We start from the raw sequence: 17,385 nt of genomic DNA on the forward strand, positions 1-17,385 counted from the left end.
TCTCTCCCTTTAGTTCTAATATTTTTTATATATCTGAGTGCTCTGGTGTTGGGTGCATACATGTTTAGAATTATTTTATCTTCTTGCTGAATTGATCCCTTTATCATTACATGATGACCTTTTTTGTCTGTTTTTACTGTTTTTGACTTAAAATCTGTTTTATCTGATATAAGTATAGCTACTCCTGCTCATTTTTGGTTTCCTTTTGCGTGCAATATCATTTTCCGTCCCTTTACGTTGTGCCTATATTTGTCTTTTTAAATAAGATGATGTTCTCTTCACCAACATGTAGCTGGGTCATGTTTTTTAATCCATTTAGCCAGCGTATATCTTTTAAGTAGAAAGTTTAATCTGTTTACATTGAAGTTATTATTGATATGGGAGTTATTATTCCTGTCATTTTATTAATTGATTTCTGGTTGTTTTGTAGATCCTTTGTTCTTTACTTTCTCTCTTATTGTTTATCATCACGATTTGGTGGTTTTTTGGCGGTAGTGGTAACATTTAAGTTCTTCCTCATGTCTGTGTGTGCTCCACCAGTGCAGTTTTACATTATTGTGTATTTGCATGATTGAAGGTATCATCCTTTTGCTTCCACATGTAGGACTCTCTTCAGCATTTCCTGTAGGGCTAGTGTAGCGGTGATGAATTCTCTCAGCTTTTACTTGTCAGGGAAAGAATTTATTTCTCCTTCATTAATGAAGGCCAACTTTGCTGGGTATAATATCCTTGGCTGGTAATTATTTTCTTTTAGCACTTTGACTATATCATCCCATTTTCTTTTTGTCTGTAAGGTTTCTGCTGAGAAATCTGCTTTTAATCTGAAAGGGGTTCATTTATAGGGGTTTAGGTGCTTTTCTCTTGCTGTTTTTAGAATTCTGTCCTTTGTTGACAATTTGACTATAATGTGCCATGGAGGCAGCCTTTTTGATTACGTCATTTTGAGAATCTCCAAGCTTCCTGTATCTGGATGTCTAAATCTCTTGCTAGACTTAGGAAGTTTTCAGCTATTATTTTGGTAAATAGATTTTCTATCCCTTTTGTTTTCTCTTTGTCTTCTGGGACCCTGATGATTTGCATATTTGATCACTTTGTTGTTTCCCATAGGCTTTGTTTATTCTTTTTTCTTTATTTTTGTCTGAGTGGGTTATTTCTAAAGACCTGTCTTCTGTCCCCACCTGCCCCAGTTTCCCTTTGCATCCCCAGGGCATTTGGGACCCATCTGCTGAGCTTGGATCTGCCGCTGGCTCCTGGGGTCTGTCCTGGGGCATCAGCCCCCTGCTGGCCCTCAGCCAGAGCTCCCAGGATGTTGGGAGAGACCCGAAGTAGGCAAGTTTGCGGCAGGACTATGAGGCCTGGGCAGGGGGCACCAGGCCTCAGAGGAGGAAGACAGATGTAGATTTCAAAATAAGGACCTCTGTCTACCTTGCATGAGTAGTTCCAGCTGTCAGATGTGTGAGGTGGCTGCGGGGAGGGCCCAGGGTGCTAGGCCCAGCCGTGGATGTTCATTTCTGGATCAGAAGTGACCTTGAAGTGGCCAGGACACTCCTGCCAGGGGCAGCCACTCAGTAGGATGAAGACTCCTTCCCCTTTGTTGGGTTTTGTGGGGTTTTTTGAAAAAGTCAGAATCCATAAAAAGAAAATAGAGTATCCATGCTCCCACCATACCAAATTAACTTTGACAACTCTGTGGGCAAATTGCAAATTTGCCTCCAGTATTTGTTTTTTAATTGAGGTAAAATTTACATGTGGCCAAATGCGTGATCTTAAGCCTTATTGAGTTTTAATAAATGGGGACACCACTGATGCAAGACCCCATTCGAGGTATGGCACACTTTCCCCAGGAAGCCCCCCAGCTTCTCCCGTCTGCACCCCTCCTCACTGGCAGTGGCGGTTCTGATTTAATAAACAGAGATTGGCATCACCATTCCTGACCTCTGCATACATGGAATCATGCCATTGGAGTCTGATTTCTTTCACAAGACATAATGTTGCGATTCCTCTATGGTATTGTGCATATCAGTAGTTTGTTGCTGTTTGTTTGCTTCTTTTAAACTGCAGCACAGTGTTCTGTCTGAATAAACTAAAGCACACTTTGTTTACAATAAATAAATAAATAAAATAAAGACCTGTCTTCAGGTTCTGAAATTTTTTCTTCTGCTTGATTTAGTTTATTGTTGAAGCTTTGGAATGTATTTTATATTTCAGTCAATGAATCTTCAGTTCCAGAACTTATTTGGTTATTTTTATGGTATCTATCCCTTTGGTAAATTTCTCATTCACGTCCTGAATTTCTGATTTCTTTGTGTTGTTTTCTGAGTTCTCTGATATCTCACTGAGCTTCTTTAATATTATTATTTTGAATTTGGGGGGAGAGAATTTCATAAATTCCTTTTTCATTGTAATCTATTGCTAGAGAATTATTGTGTTCCTTTGGACATGTGACATTTTCTTGCATTTTCAAGTTTCTTGTGTCCTTATGTTAATATCTGTGCATCTGGTTTGACAGTTACTTCTTCTCATTTCTTGAATTTGCCTTCATATGGGAGGATTTTTCCTGAAGATGTAGCTATGTTATTGGTTTAGTAGAGCACTCTGGCTTTTATTCTGGGTACGTGCAGTAGTTATAGTCTTCTCATGATTTCTTTGGCTGTAAACAAATAAATATATATGTATATTTGGCTATAAACAGCATCAGTGGTGTGTGGTTTTCTCAGTGGCTTAGGGTGTGGTTGTTAGTGGAGGTTCTGATGAAGTTTTGCTGGAGACGGAGACATCAGGTGGGTCTGTCCTTGCTCCCCGCTGGTTTCAGTGGTATCAGGGCCGAGCATTGCTGTCCTTTGGCTTCTGAGTGGTGTACACTGGAACCGTTGTCTGTGGATCTAGGCAGGCCAATTCTTGGGCCTCCAGGCACTTACTTGGATGCCGGCAGAGATAGTGGTGGGCCAGGTATGTGAGCGGGTCTTCTAGACCCTGGGCAGCGGACATGGTATGGGTGATAACTGTAGTAGTGGTGGGACAATTCTTTGGCTCCCAAGCAGTCTGCGCTGGTGTTGCCAGTGGCTATTACAAACTGAGTGGGTCAGTCCTCAGGCCCATGAGTGCCCACTGTGGTAGTAGCGGCAGGTTGAATGGGCCCATCCTCAGGCCCTCAGGAGGTGTGCTCGAGTGCCAACAGTGGTGGATGGGGCAGGGCAATCCCCAAGCCACTAGACAGCATGCTCTGGCACTAGGGGAGGGAGCATGTTGGAGCTGGACTGGGCAGGCCTGTCCTCAGGAACCCCTAGTGATGCATGCCAGTGCTGGCTGTGGTAAGCGAGGGCAATGTGATCCCCAGGTCTCCGGTAGTATGCTATGATGGGGATGACAGCAGCTGCACTGTGCCCCTGCTACTAGGGAGGGTGGGGTTGCTTTTAATGGCAACTGCCTTAAACAGGCAGCTGGGGAGTGTGTGCTTCAGTCCCAGATGACACTTATAAGCAGGGGTAGCTGTTCCTCAGAGTACTTTTAAATGTGGCAGCTCTGCTATTGGGTCAGTGGGGTTGCTGCCAATGGCTTGTGCTTCTGCCCTGGTGGCAGCAGACAGCAGAAGCAGCCAGCTGCAGGTATGGGATGTCAGTGGGGCTCTGGGAATGTGCAGATGCAGGGGCTGTTGGGCTTCAGGGCAGGATGTAGTCTGGTAGGGGTGGGCTCTCAACATGGCACCTTACTGTAGCTGCTTAGGACTTGGGGGAGGGGGTGTGGGATCCAACATGAGCTTCCTCACTGGAGCGATGCTATTGCACATTCTCTGTGCTAGTTTCAGGGCCCACATGGGTTGAGGGACTCTCCCATGGCTAGCGTTGCAGAAGTCTGTGGTGGGAATGTGGACTGCTAGGGGTTGCTCACTCCTTCCCCCACCACCCCACTTTGAGGATCCTCTCTAGGCTCCTAGCTGATCCTTGGAAAGCAAGCTGCCTCATTTTCCTCTCCTTCCTCACCTTAGGCGGTTCCTGTCACTTCTCTGTTGAATTCCAGCATTCTATCTTAGGTGATTTTTTCAGAGTATGATTCTCTACTTTCCATTTTGATTCTTCTTTGTGGAGGGAGAGGAGTACCAGATGCCTCTAAGCCATCTGGAAGCCCCCCTGGAATTCATCTACTTGAATCTTTTAAAATGAGATTGTGTCAAGAAAATGAGAACACAAGCCACAGACTGGGAGAAAATATTTGCAAAAGGCATTTCTGACAAAAACCTGTTATCCAAAATACACAAAGAACTTTTATTTATTTATTTTTTTGCCAGTATTGAGTATCTACATAAAGAACTTTTAAAACTCAGTGATATGATAGAGACCAGCCTGAGCAAGATTGAGACCAGCCTAAACAAGAGTGAGACCCCGTCTCTATAAAAAATAGAAAAATTAACCAGGCACAGTGGTGCGTTCCTGTAGCTGCACCTATTTGTGAGGCTGAGGCAAGAGAATCACTTGAGCCCAGGAGTTTGAAGTTGCAGTGAGCTATGATGAGTCACTGCACTCTAGCCCAGGTGACAGAGCGAGACTCTGTATCTAAAAAAAAAAAAAAACTACACAAGAAAGAAACTTAGCGATATGAAAATGTACCACCCAATGGAAAAACAGCCCAAAAGGCCAGGCACAGTAGTCCTAGCTACTGGGGTAGCTGAGGTGGGAGGATAGCTGGAGCCCAAGAGGTTGAGACCAGTCTGGATAACATAGTGAGATCCTGTCTCAAAAAAATAAAGGCCATGCACAGTGGCTCACACCTATAATCCCAGCACTTTAGGAGGCCTAGGCAGGAAAATCACTTGAGCCCTGGAGTTTAAGACTAGCCTAGGTAACATAGCAAGACCCTGTCTCTACAAAAAAAATTTAAAAATTAGCTGGATGTGGTGACATGTGCCTGTAGTCCTAGTTACTTGGGAGGCTGAGGCAGGAGGATCACTTGAGCCCAGGAATTTGAGGTTGCAGTGAGCTATGATGACACCACGGCGCTCCAGTCTAGGCAACAGAGTAAGACCCTGTCTCGAGAAATAAAAGGGGGTGGTAGTGGTCAATAGACCTAAACAGAAGCATCAGCAAAGAAGATATTCAGATGGTGAATAAACACATGAAAAGATGCTCAGCATGGTTGTCATTAGGGAGTTGCAAAATAAAACAACAATGAGATACTACTTATGCCTGTCAGAATGGTGAAAATCCAAAATACTGGCAACACCAAATGTTGAGTGAGAATATAAGGCAACAGGACCTCTCATTCCTTGCTGGTGGGAATGCAAAATGTTACATCCAGTTTGGAAGACAGTTTGGCAGTTTCCTGCAAAACTAAACATACTCCTACCATGCAATCCAGCAATGGCACTCCTTGTCATTTATCCAAATAAGTTGAAAACTTATGTCCCCTTCACATGAATGTTTATAGCAGCTTTATTTATAACTGCCAAAACTTAGAAGTAACCAAGATGTCTTTCAGCAGGGGAATGAATAAATTATTTTTTAAAAAAGTGTTCACATTGTATAATTTAAGAAACAAAAACATTTAGGATATCTTTCCTACCATTTTAGCAATCAGAATAATTGAGGAGAATTATTCATACATGACATCCTTTATGTAGATTTTGGAGGTTTTTAATACCAAAAGTAACAACAATTTTACCACAAAAATTCTTGATTTGAGCATTAAATTGAGAATGACTCAGTCTGATTTTAGTAACTCACCAGTTCAGAGTCACTGTTCTCAATTTTTTTTGAAGCCTCAATTCATTAGTTTGTAACTTTAATATGGTTAGCATTAATGGGATAAACTTGTGGTTTTTGTATTAACAGATAGAAAATGTAAACCAGAAATTCAACAATCTGACCAAACTTGAGGAATCTGGGTGGCAAAACAATAATTATACAAGCAAAAAAGTCTTCCGGGTAAGTTTGTGGGTTTTATATCCAAACTTCTAATACAGATTCTTCTACTCAATGATTTTTGTTTTTAAGTTTTAAAAATATTTAGCTTCAGATTTCTTATCATTTTATGAAGTAAGTTTCATATATTACAATATCCTGATTGCCTTTGAAGAAATAGTAAAGAAATAATCAATACAAATTTACGGTGCTTATTTCTGGAGAGAAGAAAGTAGAGGCTGTGATTGAAATGGGGTACCTAGAGGTCTTCTCAGTTACCAGATAGTGGGTACATGAATGTTGGTTTTATTCTTTAAACTGTACTTAGATTTTGTTGTAATAATAGTAGTAGATAATTTATATAATGCTTGTTATGTATTGAATAGTAAGTAATCCATGTACTTTACATGTATTATTAATAACTCATTTACTTCTTACAACAATCCTATGAGATGTGTGATGTTATCCCCATTTTATGGTTGAGGAATCTGAGGCTCAGAAGGATTAAATCACTTGTCCAACGTGGAGCTGGGTTTCAGGCCAGACTTTCTCGTTCCAGAATCCAGTGCAGGCTCTGCACTCTCTCTGCTTTATTTTTTTTTTTTGGTGTGATAGATTTCAGAATGAGAGAATTTTTTAAATAGAAGAGGAATGGCTCTTTAGAATACCTGTCTTTTTCTCTATACAGTACTTTATTTTGTAAAATTTCTTACTATTTTTCCCTATAAAATTTGCTTTGTTAACATGATAAACTGCATTCTTACCTATTTCTGATCATTTTTTTTCTCTTACTAGTAATATTTTGAACTCAAAGTTTTTGGGTTAGGTGGACACTTCTCAAAGCAAGCATTGTCAGTTTTTCTTGATGATTTTAGAAAAACACCTATGATTATAAACTCAGGTTAGATTGGTACTTTCTTATACTATGTAATCCAAATTAATAATGTCTTGAATCTGATTTTAGGAATTTAAGGCATTAAAATATTAAAAAGAACCTTATTATGAAATTATCTCACTAATGAAGTCTCATGACAAGGACCCTGAGGACAGTAACTAAGTTGATTGAATGAATTTCAAATCTACTAAATAATGAAGTATGCTACTCTATTATTAAAGTGTACTTTTTTATTGAGTACTTAGTCTTGAAAGTATTAATATCACTGATACAGATCATTGCTACACTATAAAGAGACTTGTAATTTTGCCTGTTATCACCAGGTGTCTCTCTCCCGCTACAGTATTTTATAGGCTGCTAAGATTATTGAACATATAAAATAAAGCTAATCTTTTACCTGTACTTTGAAACCACTCCCTCCTACCTCTTACTCACTAATCTCTCATTCCATCAGTTCATCTGTTTTCTCTCTTCCCCCCTCTTCTTCCATCAGTTTTTAGACATGTTTAAGTGCTTTATCTATGTTTACATTAGAACAAACCAACTTGTGGTGTTTATATGTCCCTCTAATTTTTTGTACCCCTCTGTTCTCATCACAGACAAGCTTTCTGAAAAAGTTGTTTATACTCTGTCTTTACTCTTTTGGTTCCCATTTATCTCTCCAATTCATTGCAATTCAGTTTTACCCTTCTCTATGTCTCTAGAACAGTTATAATCAAGATTATTAATCCACTAATTGCTGAAATTATTAGATGTTTAATTATAAAATCTAACCCTTCTGCAGTATTAAATACAATCTACCCCTTCTTCTGCTAACTTTCCTCTTATGTCTTTGCACATTCTTCAGTCATGTTTGCAAGTATATTTTTCTCTTTATCTTTTTTGATATTTAGAATTCCTACCTTAACTCACTTCTCTCCTTCCATATTCTTCCTGTACAATTTTGCCCACTCTATGATGATTCCCAAATCTGTATTTCAAACCACACTTACTGCTAAGCTCTAATTCTATATATCATGACTCAGTATACCTTACAAATCAATATATCCCAAATTGAAATTATCTCTACACACACCAATTTTTCCCTGTCTCAAAGAATGGTATTACCATGTGTTCAAAATAGAAACCAGGTATTACCAGGTGTTCAAAATAGAAACTTGAGTGTCTCTTTAGATCCTTTCCATTCTCTATTTCACCATTGCCACCCCACACACACATCCAGTAGATCAGTTAAGTCCTCTCAATTCTACCTCTTTAATATCTCTTGAACCTGTTCACTTTCTCCCAACTCTTCCTCCTTAGTCTACCCTCATCTTTTCCCAGTATTGTTACAGTAGTCTCTTTCCTGATTGGCCTGTAACCCGTCTAGTCCATTCTCCAGGCTGTTGCTAAGGTGATCTTTCTAAAACACAAATTTGATAATGTTAATCTCTTGCTTAAAACTCACCAATAACTTTCTATTCCTTTGTCTTCTGTATAAATGTAGTTCATTAAAGCTATTACATACAAGAAATTTTATAATCTAGCTGTTGCTTATCTCCTGCCAACTCCTCTGTGCTTTCTTTCGTTTCTGGCTTTGCAAACATGCTATTCTCTCTAGCTAGCCCTTTGCTCACCCCATCTTAGTCTCACTAACTGTGATTTCAGCTTATGTGCTACCTCCTATAACCCTTTCCTGATGTCTCTGAAGATTGGTTTAAGTGTCATCCTTGTGATGTCCTAATATCTCTAACATGACATTCATCCTTCTTACACTCCTTGTTTGGTTCTTCCAGTGAGCTGCAAACTTCTTGAGGGCAGGAACTTTGTCTTTTTCCTTCTTTTTTTTTTTTTTAATTTTTTTTTTCTTTTTCCCCTGGGCTAGAGTGAGTGCCGTGCCGTCAGCCTAGCTCACAGCAACCTCAAATTCTTGGGCTTAAGCGATCCTACTGCCTCAGCCTCCCCAGTAGCTGGGACTACAGGCATGTGCCACTATGCCTGGCTACATTTTTGTATATATATTTTTAGTTGGCCAGATAATTTCTTTCTATTTTTTAGTAGAGACGCGGTCTCGCCCTTGCTCAGGCTGGTCTTGAACTCCCGACCTCGAGTGATCCACCCGCTTCGGCCTCCCAGAGTGCTAGGATTACAGGCATGAGCCACCGCACCTGGCCTCCTTTTCCTTCTTAAGCTTAGAATTTTTAGCATATACTAGAAACTTGATAAATACATGATGAATATGTAAAATATCCTATGTATATTTTATATATTTTTCTTTTTAAAAATAAATTTTAATTGACAAAAATTGTATATATTGTGTTTTTCTATAAGATGGCAATGAGCAGCTCTAATGATTGTAAATTTCTCTTTACAGAAAAAAATTGTCTCAGGTATAGCGAGTAAACCAAAACAGGATGATAGTGGAAGAATTGCAGCTAGAAATCGCCTAGCTGCCATAAAAAATGCAATGAGAGAGAAAATTAAACAGGAAGAACATGCTGAGGCAGCAGCCTCTATAATACCAAAGGAAGTTGATAAAATAGTGTTTGATGCTGGGTTTTTCAGAGTTGAAAGTCCCATTAAATCATTCTCAGGTTAGTTTTTTTGTGAGTTTTGACTACTTAATATAAAGATGTGGGGTGGATGAGAGTTTTATATAAGAGGTGAAAAGTAGTTTTCCCATGAAAAGATATAGGTTCTCTGTGATTTCTAGAAAATAGACTATGTGCTCACTCACATATCCAAATCACATTTTGATGGGTACGATTAGATTAGTTTAAGTATGATATGTCTTCTAAAATTGCTTTTATATTTTCTAAGTGATTTCACATTTGTTATTACCACATAACCCTATAATCTATGAGGAAGGTCACAGGCTTCCAAGAGGTAAGAGAAATGATGAGCATGAAGTAGAGTGATTTTTTTTTTTTTTCCTGGTCAGTTAGAAGTTGGGTTAGAATTTAAGATGCAAAGGAAACTCGGGCATCAAACCATCATATAACTTGTCTAGCTATACTGTAAAATAAAGCTTATGGAAGTGAATTTTGCTTTATTTTCATTTGTATTCAAACTTTTGCTCAAGTGTTTTTAAAAGGTAGTAAATGTACTAATTTCTCAATTTTAAAATATTCCAGTAAAAGTAGTTTTTAATACTTTAGGAAGTCATTGTTATGATTTTCTAACTCTGTATTTTTCAATAGCTATTTTTCACAGGCTACTTTTAGTAGATTGAATTTATTTATCTCAATTGAAATTATTTATTTATAAGCCATATCCTGGAATTGTTCCCCCACTATAACATGGCCCCTTGCTACTTCTCAAGGACCCTAGTGGTTTTCACAGCTATGAGCTCATCACTCTCTGTTCTTTCATGTACCCAATTCAGTCCTTGTAGATAGGGAGATTAAAGTTTATGGCACAAATTGATCTTTTAAAATTGAGCCTTAGTTATAATATAAAGCACATAGTTTATGAAAGGCTTGTTAAAAAGCAGTAGTCCCCCAAGAAGCCCTTCTCGTTCCGCTTGCTGGTCCCTAGAGGTAATCACTTTTAATTCTTACTGGAGTCTTTTGTTGTTTACCATCTCTCTCTAAACAAAGTTTGATCTTTTTTTTTTCCAGAAACACATATTTTTCTTCTGATAGACTTTATCTTTCTTTGCTGGACTTATTGTTTTTTTCTACTTCCTGGGAGACTTCCTCAATTTTCATGCTGGCTATCATTTTCCCAAGAACTCTGTCTCATTCTCTGAACGTTCCATTTTATAGCATTTTGCACTTATTTCATAAGTGCAGTCTCTTTCTATGGATATTAATGTTAGCTTTTATGCCCCCTCCCAATAGTCAGTGTTTGTTTCAAGATACGTTCATCTGTTTGTTTTTGGTTTCTATCTCTTGTGTTAGAGGCTTTCCTCAGGAACCTGGTGATCCTTCACTGTCTGTTCATACTTAAGAATGGGGCACTAAGAAGCTGGCTAGAAGCTCTGTGCACATGGGTATGGCCTTTACTCCAGAATGAAGTTAGCTGTGCCATTATGCTGGGAACCTACACATCAGTACATTTAAGTCTTTTCTCAGAGGCTACTCAGATTCCCCAGAGTAGATACTTCCTATCTGCTGCCTGAAAGTTATAGTTCTGGCTACCAGCATTTCAGGAGCCATGTCAGGGAGGAAAGCTGAATATCTCAACAGTTTATTTGTAAATATTAACATATTCCCCTTATTTTCCATACAGTATCCTAATCTCTCAACTGTACCTGATATTGCCTAAACCAGAGATCCTCTGTTTTACCTTCTTCAGGAAATAAATCTCTAGTTTTCTGTTTCTGGTGGTATGGAGGGGATGTTGACAGTTGCTCTGCTGTGCAGAATAAGGAAAGGAATCTGAGCTCTAATTGTTGTTTAAACTGACTTTGAACCAGTCCTCCTATTTTTAGCTTCATTTTCATCTCCACTTCCTGAGATACTTGGAGCTACCAATTCTTTTGAGGGGTTCTGTGTAGAAATTGAGTTGATTCTCATCTTTCCTGATTGGTGGCTTAGGATTCATTTTCTTGGGTCTGCTAAGTAATATCCTACTCACCACTCTACGTTACAGCTTCCAAAATGTTCTTCTTATTTTCTCTTTAGTTTCCTTTGTCCTTGAATAGTTCTTCTGCCTTTTAAGATCATCTGTTAATGTTATAATAGTGGAATGTCAAAAGGGAGCAGGGTCTAATATGTGTGTTCAATACTATCTTTAACTGAAAGTCCCAGGTATTTGTCTTTAACAGACATTATTTGATAGGAAAAAGAGGCTAGTTGGTAGGATTTGCATTGTCTTCCTATTTATAATGAAAAGTTAATGAAAGAACTTTTTGGTATTGAGGTGATTTTTTTCATCTTCCAGGACTTTCTATCTCTTCTGAATGTCCTTCTCAAAGACTTAGAACACCCAAGACTATCAGCAAAGCTGTGTCTCAAAACAGGGATGCCATGGGCCTCATAAGACAAACTACATCATCAGAGAATCCTGATCCTCAGAATATCAAAAATGAATGTGATAAGAAGACTTTGTTTTCAAATATTCCTGAAAGAAGGTATTTCTTTAACATGTTATTAAGAGTTTTAACAGATGCTAACATTAAATGCCATTTCAGATTGTTAAGCCAGTAAAATATTCCAGACAGATATTTTAAATTAAATTTTCACAATATCCCTGTAACGTCGGCAATACATAACATAGGCAATCCTTTGTATAAATGAGGAAACTGAGGCTTAAGATTTCAGCTTGGTAGCCAGTTGCAGTGCTTCACACCTGTAATCCCAGGTACTTGGGAGGCTAAGGCAGGAGGATCATTTGAGGCCAGCAGTTCGAGATCAGCCTGGGCAACATTAGCAAGACCCCATCTCGTTAAAAAAAGAGAGAGATTTCAGGTTGGTAAATGGTCACGTTTGGATGGGCAAAGTAAATTCTGCAGCACCTAAGAAGAAGCAATATGGTATCCTTCTGTGCTTGACAGATCTGAGCTCAAAACAGCTCTATAACTTACTAGCTATGCAACTTTGGGGCGTATTAATTAACTCTCTTAACTTCACTTTCATCATCTACAAAACAGCAATGCTAATGCCTCCCCCTAGGATTATTGAAAGATAGACATTTTGTACCACCAGCCTTTATAGAAAGTTCCTTGAGATTACCATCTTAACAGATGGCAGAGTTAATGTGTACTGAACAACTATTATGTACTGAACAATTATTAACAACCCAGATGTAGTTCCGGGTTTTTATTGCTGTCGTCTCATTTAATCTTCCCAACAACTCTATGAGGTACTAGATCCTCATATTTTCAAGTGTAAGAACTTGAAAAGTTAGTAATTTACCCAAATTCAGCTTATAATTGTTGAAACTGGATGCTGCTTGCATTATACTGTACTGCCTCTGCAGGAATGTGCCACAGTTACATAACAGTCCTTGTTTATGGAACATAAATGCATAGCAAATCTGATAGGAAAAAGATATATATTTTTTAATTAATTATTTATTTATTTATTTTTGAGACAGAGTCTTACTCTGTCACCCTGGCTAGACTACAGTGGTATCATCATAGCTCATAGCCACCTCAAATTCCTGGGCTCAAGCGATCCTCCCACCTCAGCCGCATGCCACATCACCTGGCTAATTTTTCTAGTTTTAGTAGAGATGGGATCTCGCTCTTGCTCAGATTGGTCTTGAACTCCTGAGCTCAAGTAATCCTCCTGCCTTGGCCTCCCAGAGTGCTAGGATTACAGGCGTGAGCCACTGCGCCTCTGAGAAAGATACTTTTTTTTTTTTTTTTTTTTTTTGAGACAGAGTGTCACTTTGTTGCCCTGGCTAGAGTGAGTGCCATGGCGTCAGCCTAGTTCACAGCAACCTCAAACTCCTGGGCTTAAGCGATCCTACTGCCTCAGCCTCCCAAGTAGCTGGGACTACAGGCATGCGCCACCATGCCCGGCTAATTTTTTCTGTATATATTTTAGTTGGCCAGATAATTTCTTTCTATTTTTTTAGTAGAGACGGGGTCTCGCTCTTGCTCAGGCTGGTCTCGAACTCCTGACCTCGAGCGATCCACCCGCCTCAGCCTCCCAGAGTGCTAGGATTACAGGCGTGAGCCACTGCACCCGGCCAAAAGATACTTTAAAGTAAGTAGGAAATAACATTATACACTGGTCCTAAGAGAAGGCTGTTGGGTTTATTGCTAATCTGGAGATGAGACAGTATTGAATATTTAGCCATTACAGCAAATGAGGCTATACAAATAAATAAATAAATAAATAAGGGAGGGAAGAAAGGAAGACCCTATAAAATAAAATAGTGGAGGTAAATGAAGGTTTTTGTTCTTAAACATTTAAATATTTTATGGAATGAGTTTTAAAATTTTTAATTTTTAGTATAAAGCAGAGTATATTTACCCTTTATGGGGACTAAAGCATTTTAGGTGTTTTAGAAATTTGGGGTTATAAAATACCAATTTATTGTCCTTTCTTAAATGATAGTTACTTTACTTTGTATGTCCTATAGTTTGTTATCTTGTACTAAGAAGATCCATAATTGCATTTTAGTCATAATTGCGTATTTGAGTTGAGTCATATTTAAAGTACTCTTTATAAATGTTTACTGGTTTCCCAAAAATTGTCCTGAAAGAGTATCTTACAAATAAGCCACTTTGTGTAATAAAGGCAAAACTGAAACTAGAAAAAAAAAAAGCAACTTGGAAGAGGTTGAGATAGATATTTCTAATAAAATGCAAGAACATCAGGGTTAGTGTACTTTGTGATATAACTAACAAGTAAATGTAGTCAATTCTAGCTATACAATAATTGAGTTGTTGCTTCTATCTCCAGAAGTCGACTTCATCTTGACCTTTCTCTATGTTTGTGCCTCTGGATTTGTCTGAAATTTTAAGTATTGCTTGTGGGGCCACCTTAGCCTGACTGACCGGCATGATAACAGACTTATGAGCTTTCTGGGGAAGAATGCATTTAGTTTGTAAAGGCCATCTTGTGGTAACTATAGTCCAAAACCAATCTATCTTTCTTAAGGCATCATATCTAGAGGCAAAGAAAAAAAAGATAAAAAAAAAAAAAGAAAACCAATCTACCCGGATCAGGCCTGATCTTGCTCCACCCTCCACCTTTGACCCATTCCTACACTAATTCCTTCCATTCAAAGACAGGCTCAAAGCATAAGTCAAAAGAGAACAATATGTTTAATGATCTGATTATAATGCTTTTTTTTTCTTTTTCAGGAACAACATAGTAGAAGATGCTCAGTGTCCTGGATTACAAGATTTAATTGAAGTGAACCATGTAAGTCCTATTATAATGTGGTAGATAGCACAGTATATCATGTGTTTGTATCATTATATATAGTTACTCCATAAATAACCTCCAGAATTTCCACTGGAAATCTAAATCAATCATATACAATGATAGTTCTTATTTCAATGGCCTTTAGGTTGTTTGAAATCATAATGCCATTTCATATTCTTCAACTCACATCAGGATAAATATGAGACTAGTGAAATAGAGCAGAGATAAGCAAACTTTGGCCCCTATTTTTGTAAATCAAGTTTTATTGTAACAGCCATGTTCATTTGTATATGTATCATATTTGGCTATGCTTACAACACAAAAATAGAGTTGAGTAGTTATGACAGAGACCCTATAGCTCATAAACATAAATGTTTACTACCTAGTCCTTCACAGAAAATGTTTGCCAATCCCTGAGCTGGAGTATAGACACTTACTAAGAATCTTGCCTTCAATCATACTATTTCTATATAATCTGAACTAATTGTTCAAGAAGCAAGGCAGTAGGATTTATAATGTTCTTTAGCCTGTGTTCAGAATGTCATTTTTCTGTTTTTCTTATATTAATAACACCTTTTTTACTTATTCCAAATGATTAAATTGCTAATTAAATATAATGCTATTTTTACTGCCAGGATGAAAATAAGATAAACTTCGAGGTGGCTTATTTATCCAGTGAAAGAATGAGTTTGCCTCTTCTTGCTCGTGGAGTAGCAGATGATATTAATACTAACAAAAAAGAAGAAATTTCAGATGTTGTGGAGGGAATGGAACTAAATTCTTCAATTACATCACATGATGTTTTGATGAGTAGCCCTGAAAAAAATATACCATCACAAAATAATGTCTCACAAGAAGAAGAAACTAAAATTTCTCAGTCAGGTGAGATATTTTAAATATATTTAAATGAGTCTTTATTAAAGAATAAACTTGGATTAAGTAAGGTATAGATTATCATAAACACATCTGAGTACCAGTTTCTAAAGATGGAGGTTGAAAAATTGGACACTCACGGTAAATATCTTGTAAAAATTTTTGTGTTGTAATACCCCATTCTTCTCCCTAAACCTTGAGGGAGACCTAAATAAAAATCAACGGCAAATACTAATCCACATTGAGTATAAGGAGCATTTTACATTAGACCTAACTATGGGATCCATCATTGTTAATGAAGACAATGAATTAGAAACATTTCCCTCATATTTCTTTTTAGTTCTCCTTTTTTGCAACACATAATGCCAAATCTTTCTTCAAAATATCCTATTTTTCTTCCCTAATGCCTACTCCTACCTACTTTATTGTGATTGTTCTGTGATAGGAAATGGCTCTTATATTTTTGTTGTAATGTGTGCCAGTTTCATCTGCTATTTTCATCTGCTATTCTGTAGTGCTGGTCTAGCTGGGGCCTAAGGTAAAGCAAACCATTATAACCTTGACCAGATATTTAATGTCCTCCAGCTGTTCTTCATCAACATCTTTTGGCTACCTTTAATGGTGTAAGCATGAGATTAGTTTACGGAAGACTATTTGTATACTGAAATTAAGGATAAGACTCTTACCAAGAAATTTAACTACATTTTTTAAAATGTTATAGCATAAAATGATCTATATTTTTGTCTTAGCATTTGATATGTGGAGCTTTTCGTATTTTTCAAGGCTTTGTCCATTTTTAACAACCTTGAATATACGAATATTCTTTAAAGTTAAACATTATTTTTCTTGTTTTTCAGTACTATTTGATAATGAAAGTCTCACTACTGAACGCCACCTTCTTGATTCAGTAAGTTTTTCAACTTAATTTGACAAGTTCCTTTATATTCTAGATTTGTTTTATAAAATGAATATTACTTTTCTATTTGCATAAAGTTTAAAATTTATATCTTGTTACTGTTTTGCTTACTCTGAAATCTATTCATCATTTTTCAAAAAATGGAGAAACAATTTCCATGTTTATATACTTTAAAATATAGTATGTTTATAGTAGTAAACCCTGAAGACCTATTTCCCTATGTTGTTTATGTATCCAATTTTTTATGACAAATTAGTTGGATGCCTGAACATCTAATATGTGGTTAGGATTATGCTATAGGTATTTCTAAGTGATACCAGAAAAATATAAGGCAAGATTTCTGCCCTAGTGAAGCATACAGTTGGAGAGAAAATGTCTATTCCAACTTTAGTCATCATTGGTTATTTTCATTCTAAATTCTTTTAGATTATTTATGTTCTGCTATTGGGGGGGAATTATTTTTTTTTAATTTCAAAGTATTATGTGGGTACAAATATTTTTGGTTATAAGGATCACTTTTATAATGCTTGAGTCAGGGTTATAAGTGTACCCATCACCCAGATAGTGTTCATTGTACCTGTTCTGCTATTTTATTTGGAAGCTTCCCAAACTCTATTTTTGGTAACCTCTTGCCTCTAAATCTACTTCAAACATGAGCCTTTCTGTGAAGGCTTCTTGTGGAAGCTCTCATCTCTCCCATGTTAATCTCAATGGGAGAGATGCATACATTTAATCTCTTATTAAGAGTATAACGTGGGCCGGGCGTGGTGGCTCACGCCTATAATCCTAGCACTCTGGGAGGCCGAGGCGGGTGGATCGCTCAAGGTCAGGAGTTCGAGACCAGCCTGAGCAAGAGTGAGACCCTGTCTCTACTAAAAATAGAAATAAATTATCTGGCCAACTAAAAAAATATATATAGAAAAAATTAGCCGGGCATGGTGGCGCATGCCTGTAGTCCCAGCTACTCGGGAGGCTGAGGCAGTAGGATCACTTAAGCCC

At 37.6% G+C, this 17,385-nt stretch overlaps 1 protein-coding gene across 3 annotated transcripts in view; it reads left to right on the top strand.

The window, feature by feature from the left end:
* The window catches only part of DLGAP5 (DLG associated protein 5), a 44,130-nt gene that overhangs the window by 24,572 nt on the left and 2,173 nt on the right, over nucleotides 1-17,385 (top strand). For all 3 annotated transcript variants that reach the window (XM_045566685.1, XM_045566704.1, XM_045566694.1), the window contains 6 exons: nucleotides 5,826-5,918; nucleotides 9,143-9,362; nucleotides 11,656-11,845; nucleotides 14,534-14,594; nucleotides 15,233-15,479; nucleotides 16,328-16,377. In XM_045566685.1, coding sequence (XP_045422641.1) covers nucleotides 5,826-5,918; nucleotides 9,143-9,362; nucleotides 11,656-11,845; nucleotides 14,534-14,594; nucleotides 15,233-15,479; nucleotides 16,328-16,377 — 861 coding nt within the window. The remainder of the gene's footprint in view (nucleotides 1-5,825; nucleotides 5,919-9,142; nucleotides 9,363-11,655; nucleotides 11,846-14,533; nucleotides 14,595-15,232; nucleotides 15,480-16,327; nucleotides 16,378-17,385) is intronic.

The sequence above is a fragment of the Lemur catta genome, chromosome 1 (genome assembly GCF_020740605.2).
Source record: "Lemur catta isolate mLemCat1 chromosome 1, mLemCat1.pri, whole genome shotgun sequence".
Classification (NCBI taxonomy): domain Eukaryota; kingdom Metazoa; phylum Chordata; class Mammalia; order Primates; family Lemuridae; genus Lemur; species Lemur catta.